This window comes from Trachypithecus francoisi, unplaced genomic scaffold (genome assembly GCF_009764315.1).
Source record: "Trachypithecus francoisi isolate TF-2019V2 unplaced genomic scaffold, Tfra_2.0 Lachesis_group21, whole genome shotgun sequence".
Taxonomy (NCBI): domain Eukaryota; kingdom Metazoa; phylum Chordata; class Mammalia; order Primates; family Cercopithecidae; genus Trachypithecus; species Trachypithecus francoisi.
In genome coordinates, this window is record NW_022681467.1 from 27,326,719 (window position 1) to 27,338,021 (window position 11,303).

At 55.8% G+C, this 11,303-nt stretch overlaps 1 protein-coding gene across 1 annotated transcript; it reads right to left on the reverse strand.

Moving 5' to 3' along the window:
• Positions 1-8,899: 8,899 nt before the first annotated feature.
• FOXS1 (forkhead box S1) lies at positions 8,900-10,223 on the reverse strand. Its single transcript, XM_033186057.1, has one exon. The coding sequence runs from the start codon at positions 10,140-10,142 to the stop codon at positions 9,150-9,152; it is 993 nt and encodes a 330-aa protein (XP_033041948.1). The 5' UTR covers positions 10,143-10,223; the 3' UTR covers positions 8,900-9,149.
• Positions 10,224-11,303: the final 1,080 nt, after the last annotated feature.

An 11,303-nucleotide genomic window follows, 5' to 3' on the forward strand; every position in this document is an offset into this window, starting at 1 on the left:
CAGAGCAGGGCTCTGCCCATGCGTTCCCTCTGCCTCTCACCAGGACAGGGTGTAAGCAGAGAGCCTGGTCTCCAGGTGGAGGCCAGGTCTAGCAGGCCTGTGATGGGTCTGCAATGAGGGCTTCAGGGGAGAGGACTGTTTTCTGCTTTTCCCAGTGGTCACAGCCACCTCACCCCAGCAGTGCGGGGCAGGGGAGGCTCCATCTGGGGGAAGCCCAGAGGGCAAGGGAACTGAACCCTGATAGGGTGCAGCCTTTCTGGCTGTGAGGACGACTGAGAAGTGGGGCTGGCCTGTGGGAACAGAGAGGTTCCAGCAGGAAGAGCAGAGACAGCAGTTAACATGCATCCAGCACCCGCCGGCTGCTGGCCCTGGGCGCCACATGTGTTGACGATCACACCGGCTGCACACGGTGACTCTGCAAGGTGTTGTGTTGTGTCCATTTCTCAGAGTGGGGAGCCAAGCCTCAGAGAGGTTCAGCTACTTGCTCAGGGCCACATAGCTAGTCAGTGGCAGAGCCAGGATTTGTGCCCAGATGGTCTGGGCCCAGAGTCCCTTCTCTTCACCACTGCCTGCCGCCTGAGAAACCTTCGGCTTGCCCTCGGACAGAAACCTTGACAGTTCATCCCATCCCTCTCCTGCCTCCGTGAACACTGGTCCTCACTGCGATCCCCTCTCTGTTTGAGCCGGGGAGTTCAGAGTCCAGTTGCACCATATCACTTGGGGTGGTGAATGGGTGGCTCTGAGGCCTGAGCCTGACTTGCAGTCTGGGGCGTGGGGGGCCTGGGGAACCTGGCTTGGGCTCTTGGTAGGAGGTGCACTTATGGGCAGGGCCCCTAGGGCTGTGGATTCCTGCCTGCCTGCCCGTCCGCCACCTGCCAGCTGGGCCAGGCCTGTGGTTTCCTCTGAGTGGTTTTCTCGGCCTCACTGGCCCCCACCCATGCTGAGCCTCGGCCACACAGTGTGTTGATGAGGGATGAGTCACCACTGTGGGGGGAGGGAAGGAAATGAAGTCCAGCCACAGCGGAGATCCAGGGCCTGGATCCAGCTGGGGAAACCGAGGCCAAGATGGGGAAGGTCCTTCATCAGAGACAGTAACAGCTGGAACTAGAACCCAGGACTCCTGACTCCCAGTGCAAGCCTCAGTTTCCCCTCTATAATATGAAGATGATAACCTCAGCTCTTTTCTCTTCTGCCACTCCTAGGGCCATTGTGACAGTTGAGAGATGGGATGGGGTGCTCATGCACCATATTTTACAGGTGAAAAAAACAGGTTCAGAGAGGGAAGGTGATTTGACCAAGGCCACACAGCAAATTAACATGTCCCATGCAAGAAGCCTATTCAGAACCCAGCTCCACCCCTTCCCAGGAGCTCTTTATGAAAGCTCTTTAGGATTCATCAGGTGCTTCCTTTGGGCCTCTCCTGGTCCCCAGCAGCAGACAGTATAGATTTGATAATATGGATGGGGAAATGTGGGTTCGGAGAGACCTTTTCCCACTGAGGGCCACGGAGCACACTGAGGGCAAAGCTACAGCCACAGCCCCTGTGGAGAACTGGGTCTGCCCCTGTGCAGGCTTAGGCCCCAGCCCCATTGCTTTCAGGAACGCTCCCATCCCTGGCAGCTACAAGGAAGAAAGATTTTTCACACTAGGAGCTGCCTTGATGGAGGGAGAGAGCCCATAGCTGGTTTGGGACTGTCAAGCTGGACCAGGACTGAGCAAGGGTTCCCAGGGCGTCAGTTCTCTGGGTGTCAGGCTGAGCTTCCCTGCCCCTTGCATGGCTTGCTCTGCCCACCACAGGCACCAGGGCCATGGGCCCCTCCTGCTCAGTGTCCGTCTCAACGCCGATGCTGTGTTCTTCCCTTGCAAGGCACTTCTGTGCCTGGGCTTCCCCTGAATGGGGTCTTGGGCCCTCTGTGAGCTAAGAAGGGTTAACACTCTCAGTGGGAGCGCTCCTCCCAGCTGGTCCCAGCCCAGAGAGTTTTCCTCCAAGACCATTTCCTGCCTCAGGGCCTTAGCCAGGCCCACAGTGACCACCCCCATGGGTCTGGAAGCCACTAAGGCCACATCTGGTTTGGATTACATCAGGGCTGGTGACGCTGCCTTTTCCTGTCTGGGTCCGGTGGCCTTGAATTCCACTGGCCACCTTGGACCCAACCAGACAGTGATGGGTAGCGATTCAGCCAGTGATAGGGCTGCCCCGAGGGCGTGGAGCAGCTGGGGCTGTCCTGAAGGATGTGCCCACCTGGACCAATCTCCTACCTATGCAGCTGCCTATGCACCTGTTCCTTCCTTCGCGTTAATGGGTAATATTTATCGGCCACTAGGAACTATACCAAGTGATTCCATCAATTAACTCATTTTGTCCCCACCCTATGAGTAGGTATTTTCATTATCAACATTTCACAGATGAGGAAACTGAGGCACAAGGAGTGTATGGACAAGTCCACGGGCTCCCAGCTGATGAATAGGGGAATCAAGATGTGAGGCAGGCCATTTGACTTCCCACACAGTGACCACTTCACAACCATTTGTTGAGTCCGGTTCTGGGCCTGGCCCCCAGCGAGAGCCTGGGGATGAATGAGTCATGGTCCTTGCCCTTGGGGAGCTCACAGCCTCTGGAACCCCAGTGGGAGGATGGGGATCAGGGTGAAGCTGGAAGGAAACTCATGAAACCATGAGAACAGGAAGGAGACACTAACCCCTATTCCCTTCTCTTCAGTGGGAGTCACACCCAAGCTGAGGGCACACAAGGAGCAGGGCTTTTCCAGACAGAGTGAGGAGGGTGTTCCAGGCACAGGGGACTGCTGTTCAGAGACTTGGAGCTGAGTATAAGCTCATCTTGAAGAAGACCAGTAGGGCTTTTGCATCAGATGAAGCAGGAAATAGGTCTGGAGAAGTTAGCAGGAGCCGGAATGGCAGGCTGACCTGGGACAATGGGAAGCCGTGGAAGGGAGGACAGAGATTCATGCTTACAAAGGATCCCCGCAGCCAGGGAGGTCAGTGAATGGGGGAGAGAGGCTGGAGGCAGGGACACCCGGTGGAGGCTGAGCCATGTCTGCTTGAGAGGCTGCTAAGAACTGTGGGGAGAAGAGGGAGACGCCTCTAGAGAGATAGGCTGATGACAGAGAGTTTGGGTTCCAGGTTAGACAGAACAGGGTTCGTATCTACTTATTTGCCCTCCCTGAGCCTCAGTTTCCTGTCTGTAAAATGGGGTAAGAATCGTACCTGCTTCCCAGGATAATGAGAAAGTTACATGAGATCTGTAGGTGGAGCCTGGTACAGGCTACTGAGCTTATGTATGTTTCAAAACTATTTCTCCGACCCCGGCTATGTTCCAGACACTGCCCTAGGTGCTGGAGACAAGCAACGAATAGACAAAAATCCGTGACCTGGTGAAGCTTCATGCCGGGGGGGAGACACACTGAATGGCAATAATGAATTTAGAATGTGTTAGTGGTTGGAGAAATGGGGAATGTGGCGGCCAGGCAGGGCTTCTTTGAGGACGTTTGAAAAGAAACTGGAGGATACAAGGGAGTGAAACCTGGACATTCATGGAAGATAAGACAGAGCCAGTATACAGGCTGCTTGGAGTGAGTGAGGGGGAAGGAAGGAGGAGCTGGGGCCAGACCACAGTGACCCTCGCCTATTAGCAAAACAAGGAGCCTTGTTGGTGGGGAGGTCTTCGAGAAATTTTTTTCTTTTCTTTTTTTTTTTGAGACAGAGTCTTGCTCCATCGCCCAGGCTGGAGGGCAGTGGCATGATCTCAGCTTACTGCAACTCCACCTCCTGGGTTCAAGCGATTCTCCTGCCTCAGCCTCCCGAGTAGCTGGGATTACAGGTGCCCACCGCCACGTCCAGCTAATGTTTTGTGTTTCTAGTAGAGATGGAGTTTCACTATGTTGGCCAGGCTGGTCTCGAACTCCTGACCTCAGGTAATCCACCAGCCTTGGCCCCCCAAAGTGCTGGGATTATAGGCGTGAGCCACCGTGCCCAGCCTTGAGATTTAATTCATGGCAAATGAATGAATGGTGACCATGACTCCATCCATCCACTCCTAAACCTTTATGGAGGGACTACTATGTACTAGTCATCGAGTTAGGGAAGATGACAAAACGCGTAAGGCAGACCCAACCCTTGGCCCCTGAAGTTTACATTCTAAGGCACAGACACAGTATAACGTGAGTACATGCGCACATGAGTAATTCTACATTGCAGCAGATGCTATTTCAGCAACACAAATGGGATGCAGAGGGAGAATGATCTGGGGGCATCCAATTAGATAAGGAAGTGCAGGAAGGCTTCTCAGAGAAGGTGATGTGATGTGGGTCGGGAGAGGCAGCCAGTGGGGGCAAAGGGAACAGCCACTGCAAAGGCCTAGAGATGGAAAAGAAACTCACGGGAGGCGAGTGTCCTAAGGGAGTGGGAGGGTGGGCCCTCTCATTTGTATGCTCAGGGAGACCTCAAAACTGGCCCTGAGGGCTGTGGTCAAGAGGAGGCAGCCCCGGTTTTTCCAGGGACACCAGGCTGGGTTCTGGCTGACAGTGACCTGTTTTTAGCCATGGAACCGCTTCTTTCTGCCCCACCAGCTGCCTCCCTGAGTCACCACCTAGTACCAGAAGGGTGGGGACAAGAGATTAGGCACCTCCGGACCTGTGGGGATGTGAGTTTTGCCCTGTGTGAAGGGAGGGATGGAGAGGACTACACTGAGGTCATGAGGTCCTCTGATGGGGTTGTTTTATTAATAAATTCTAATTTCATTCCTGTTGACTGAATTCTGCAGGTAGTGTGCAGGACAAGGCTTCCCGCATACCAGTCCTGGGGACTGGAATCATTGTCCCCATTTTACAGGTGAGGAAACTGAGACTCAGAGAGGTGAATCCACTTGCTCAAGGTCACACAGCAAGGAAGTGAAGATGCCAGGAACTGAGTCAAAAGCTTTGTCTATGTAACAGTCCTTCCTCCCCCTAAATCCTGTCCTCCTACCTCCACAGCAGCTAGACACTCCTCTGGGGCGTAAATCAGGTCAAGGGAGACATGTCCAGGACCCAAATACCTATTTATTGTACTTAACAAACACTTATTTTATTTTATTTTATTTTTTTGAGATGGAGTCTCGCTCTGTCGCCCAGGCTGGAGAGCAGTGGCGCAATCTCAACTCACTGCAAGCTCCGCCTCCTGGGTTCAAGCGGTCCTCCTGCCTCAGCCTCTTGAGTAGCTGAGACTACAGGCATGTGCCACCACACCTGGCTAATTTTTGTATTTTTTGTGGAGACAGGGTTTCACCTTGTTGGCTAGGCTGGTCTTAAACTCCTGACCTCAAGTGATCCTCCCGCCTTGGCCTCTCAAAGTGTTGGGATTACAGGCGTGAGCCACCACGCCAGGCCAACAAATACTGATATTGTAGCTGCCATGTGCCAGACCCCGTTCTAAGCACTTTGCCAATATTAACTCATGTAATCCTCACAATAACATCATGGGGGTAGATACTGTTAGGGTCCACATTTTACAGATGGGGGAAACCCAGAAAGGGGAAGCAACTTGCCCAAGGTCACACAGTTAGAACGTGGTGCCTGGTCCATGGGTGGATGGGAGTCTGGGTGTGGAAGGGATGTTTTGGCTGAGGCCTGGATTCCTGGATTGCATACTCTCCCAGCAGGCGGCATGCCAGGCTGGCCGACACAACCTCCCGGCTTTTTCTCATCACTGTGGCAGCCTTGCAGGGCCCTGCCCTCCAAGGGAAAGGGTCTCCTTCCCCTTAGCCAAGGTGCTGTCTGGAGTGTGGGCAGGAGTGTCTAACTCTGGGTCATGGAATGCCATAAACCAGGGAAGGAAGGGGGCGGGCGGAGAGCAGGCTGGAGATAAGGCATCGGGAAGGAGGGGCCGGCTGAGAAGGCCAGCCCTGTGGGTGGGTGAGGGTGGCCTCCCCCGGGGCCAAGAGTTCTCTCCTCCCTTGGGAGAACAAAGGCCGAGGCCAGCAGGTGAAGCTCCTAGCGGTCTTTCAGAGCTGCCACACTTCTGTGCGAAGGGGTCAGCCACCTGGAAAGGCAGTGGGCTCCCCGTTCTTGGAACCCCATGTGATGTCGACTACTTTAACGTAGACAGGATTCAGAAATCGGGCAGGAGGCGCCCTTCAGGCTCTGATATTCCAGGAATCTGAGTTGCTATGATTAAAAACTCTGGAAGATTCTGAAATACTCATTTCAGACTCTGATTCTCCCATTTTAGGATTTGATTTGTCTAACTCTGTAAGGGTCTCAGTATCCTTCTTTGCTCTCACCTGCTAAAGAGGAGGCATGGGGACTGGATTCCCTCCTAGAGACAGGCACGCTTCCTATGAGGAGGGTCCTAGATGCAGAGTCCAGCGAGATGGCCCCATCCCTCCCCTCCAGAGCTACATTAAGGCATCAGAGGGGGTGCCAGGGATGGGTTGAGCAGCGGCTCTGCTCCTGCCTTGCTGTGTGACCCTGGGCATGTCACGTATCTTCTCTGGCCTTGGTCTCTCCATCTGTGCCAACGGGCTCTCTCTGGGTCGACAGAGGCATTCACTGTCCCCCGCAACCCCTGTCCAGATGAGGGTGGTCAGCTGGGAGCCAGAGGTGAATGTTGGTCATGGAAAGAATGTGAAGGCAGGAGGCCCCATGGGTGGGGTCCCGGGTTGGGCAGCTAGCCAAGGGTGCATGAGATCATGGTGTCTCCTTGCCCAGCACCTCCAGAGAAGGGACCTCCTCCAGGCCATCCCCCAGGTCAGATCCATTCCTGGGACTCAGACCCTGAGTCAGGCTGCCCTTCCCCGCAACCACTGGGCGAAGGGAGTGAAACGCAGAGAGTTGGGCACTGGTCCAGGTTCATATAGTGAGTCCAAGGCATGAGCTGAGTCCAAGGTCCTGCTTGGGGAGTTGGGGCTGAGGGGGCCTGTCTTCACTTCACGACTATATCGGAGGTCAGAGAGAGATGTGCAGAGGGGGCTCTGAGCCTGCATGTGGGCAACCCTTTCGCACGTTCCCCCAGGGCAAGGGATGAGCAGGAGACTCAGCCTCCTTCTCCACAAGTCCCCACCCTAGTGCAGAGCTAAACCTCCTTGGTTCAGGGGGATGCCGGAGAGTGCGGCGGCAGAGGCCTGGGCTCCCCCAGCCCAGCCGGCCTCCCATCCTCCTAGTAGCTCAGAACCCAGGCTGGGAAGGGACTGGGGTCACCAGGGCTCCACAGGAATGCACAACGGGAACAGTGCCCGGCAGAGGCCTCTTTCCCTGACCCAACTGAGAAACAACTCTCATCCCTTTGAATCTTGTCTGTCTCTGCCTCTGCAGGGTCTGTCTCTCTGCATCTCTCTCTTTCTCTGTCATATACACACACGCAGCCAGAGACATACTGATCCACATAGGCACACACCATGGTGCAGACTCACACAAGAGCCTCCTTCCCCCTCCTCACCATGCCCTGCACACAGAGGGCCTTTCCTCTCCCCTCTGCCCCATAAGGCTGCCCATAGGAGGCTGCACAGACCCTTGCTCCTTCTCCCCATTGTTAGATGGGTTCCGGGCTGGGGTTCGGCAGGCATAGTGGGGAGGGGCCCCACAGCTGGCCAGGCGTTTTCCCAGCCCCTCTCACCCTGCAGGTCCCCCTCCACCCCAGCTCTGAGACTGTGGGAACCAGACAGTTCGGGCTGTCCAGCCGGGCTCGCTTCCTCCCAGGCCCCAGGGGACCTGTTGGGGGAGGAGGGAGCAGCAGAGGCTGGAGTCCTTGGGGCTGCCTGGGCAAGGGAGGGCCTCTGAAGCAGACAGGGCTGCCCAAGAAGGGGACTCCAGCCCCCTGGGCGAAATCTCGTGGGACATAAGACCCTCTAGACCACATACCAAAAACCAGAATGGGGGTGCCCCAGCATCCCTCTCTCTTCTCCCTATGCCCATGATCCAGATAGGAGGACTGAGGCTCTGGGGAGGAAGCCATTCGCCTCTGCTCCTCCAGTGCTGGGGTCTGTGAGGACAGCGGTTTCAGGTTCCTATCTCTGTTCCTCTAACGAGGACCAAGAATATCCCCATTTCTCCTGCTTCCTTGTGAAGGGGTAGTTAGAGAAGGTCAAAAGTCAGGGCTTAGTAGGATAGTCACAGACCATACCACTGGCCCCAAGAAATGCCGTCTTAAAGAGTCACCAGAGGACCTCAGGGAGCTAGGGGTTCAGGGGAGCTCCCCCATTAATGTGGGAAGTCCAAACAGGGGGTAGGTGCTGCCTTTTGAACTCTGGGTGCCCTGTCTGCACAATGGGTAAAGGGTGCTTTTCTAGCCCTGGCCTTCCAGGATTTCAGCAAAGCCCTCCCACCTCTGGGGGTCACCACCAGCTCTGCCCTGACCCTCTTCTCCACCCCTGTGTCCTCACTCAAGCTGCAGGTCAGAGGATGGAGGGTAAAGCCACACAGATATGGTTTTGATTTGCCCTCTGCCATCCATTTACCATCTAGAGTTGGAGCTGGTGAGCCTGTTTCCACCACTGTAAACGGGGCCAACCTTCCATATCACACAGGTGAGATGATATATACAAGCTCAGGATAGGATCAGGGTCACAAATTGTCAGGCGTAGTATGACGTAGTATGACGACTACGCCTATGGGGGCTATTGAGTCCCAGTGTCTGAGACTGGAGAATCTGTCCCTCAAGCCAGCCCAGGCTTGCCCCTGCCCAGTCTCTCTCTTGCCTGTATCCTCCTTTCCCTGCCCCCCATTCCCTACCTCCCCTTCCTCTCCCTTTCTGGGAAACTCCCTGAGAAAGTCCCCAGCAGGAGAAAACCTCATGTGAGACATTCTCACCCAGGGTCTCTGCCCCCACTGCACAACCCCACAGCTATAGCCATCCCACATACAAGCGGGCGCCCTGGCCCTCAGCCCCCAGCCATCAGGCAAGCTGACCCTCATCATCACATGGCTTTATTGGCCCTGAGAGCCACAGAGTAAATCCCAAGAGGCCCCGCTTCCCCTCACCCCCAAGTTAATCCAGAGGCCCCAGGGGCCAAGCCGAGCACCGTTTCCATCCTGGCTTTCTGTGTGGTTGTCCTTGGCTCACCAGGGCTGGGTCCTTCGAGAGTTCTCCAGGTCCTAGAGCCAGGCTCAGCCTGGAGGGTGAGGGACCTGCAGGGACTGTGCGAGACGAGGCTGCCTTTACTCAAAGAAGAACATTCCTGGTGTCCGGTATAGGCAGGGGGTCAGCCCCAATGGGTAGCTGGAGCCTCCCTGGACAGGGAAGCCACCCGCAACCCAGGGTTCCTTGTGGTCAGCTGGCAGGGGCAGCGGGGCCCGGAGTGAGGTTGGAGGGGTGGGTGGTGCCGGGGAGGGGGCTGCTGAGACCAAGAGGTGCTCCAGGCCTGGGTCAGCCCCCATGCAAAAATTCAGTGCCTGCAGCCGACACTGGTAGCTGCTCCCGATGCTTGCTTCCGGAGACGAGATGGGTGTAGGGGCCTTATTAAAACCCCCAGCCTCCGAGAAGCCGGCAGGAAAGCCAAACGCTGGGCATGAGGAAGATGAGGTGGCCATGGGGAGCTCCCCTGGGCATGCAGGCTTGGGTGTAGAAATCTCTTTGGGCTCTGTGGGTGGCCGAGGCCTGCCATCAGTGGTTGCTGGGCACATACTGGCTGGCATGGCCCCTACCAGACCCCCAAAGCTTAGGCCCTTGGGGTCTGGCAGCTCTGGTGGGAATGAGCACTGCCTGCCGGTCATGGTGTCGGGGACTCCTGGGTCCTGGCTGGTCGCCCTGAGGGGTCCACGGCGTGCCTTGGCCGGGCCCCTGGTGCCCTCAGCACCTGTCCGCCGGGTGAAGCGGCGGCGGCGGCGTAGGAAGCTGCCGTGCTCAAACATGTCGTGGCAGTCAGGGTCCAGCGTCCAGTAGCTGCCCTTGCCTGGCTTGCGGTCATCACGGGGCACCTTGACAAAGCACTCGTTGAGTGACAGGTTGTGGCGGATGCTGTTCTGCCAGCCGGGCCGGTTGTGGCGGTAGAAGGCAAAGCGGCCCATGATGTAGCGGTAGATGCCACTGAGCGTGGCCCGCTGCCCCGGCGAGCTCTGGATGGCCATGGCAATAAGGGCGATGTAGCTGTAGGGAGGCTTGGTTGGCTCAGCTGCAGGGGCCCCGGGCCCGGGCAGAGGCTGCTGCTGCATGCTGGCCGGGCTGGCCGGGCTGCTGGGACCTGCTGGGTCAGGCTCGGCGTCCAGGGCTGGCGTCCGGAACAGCCTGCCCAGGCTGGTTAAAAGGTCCACTGGCCCAGCCTCCCAGCCTGGAAAGGCAAAAAGGGGTGGGTCTGCTGAGTTGTCCTCCCCTCCTCCCTCGCCCTACTCCCGCAAGGCCCAAGAGAGGCGGGCAGGAGAGGCCAGTAGTGGGAAGCCGAGCAGCTGCCAGGGATGAGGAGGTGGGAAGGAAGGGACTGCGACCCTCAGCCCACGTGTGCTGGGTGGTGGTGGCTAGGGAGGGACAGGATGTGAAACTGAGCGGGACAGAGACAAAAACAAAATGAGACAGAGACAGAAACATATGAAACAGGGAAAAAGAGAGACAGAGACAGAGAGAGAGGTAGAGATATCACAAGAGGGAGAAAGATGGAGAGGTAAAGATAAGACAGAGGCAGACATAATGGACAGAGACACACAGAGCCTCTCAGACACTCACAGAGAGACACACACACAGACACAGACATACACGTAGTGACACACAGAGACAGACACAGACACACAGAGAAAGACACACACAGACACAGACACACACACAGACATAAGCACACACACATAAACACAGAGACACACACAGACATAAGCACACACACATAAACACAGACACACACAGACACAGACACACACACAGACATAAGCACACACACATAAACACAGACACACACAGACATAAGCACACACACATAAACAGAGACACACACAGACACAGACACACACACATAAACACAGACACACACACAGACACAGACACACACATAAACACAGACACACACACAGACACACACACAGACATAAGCACACACACATAAACACAGACACACACACAGACACAGACACACACATAAACACAGACACACACACAGACACACACACAGACATAAGCACACACACATAAACACAGACACACACACAGACACAGACACACACAGACATAAGCACACACACATAACACAGACACACACCAGACATAAGCACAACACACATAAACACAGACACACACGACACAGACACACAACATAAACACAGACACACACACAGACACAGACACACACATAAACACAGACACACACACAGACACACACACAGACATAAGCA

Bases quoted from the DNA above. Each gene is read 5' to 3' on its own strand.
- FOXS1 (XM_033186057.1), bottom strand. From the start codon at position 10,142: ATGCAGCAGCAGCCTCTGCCCGGGCCCGGGGCCCCTGCAGCTGAGCCA.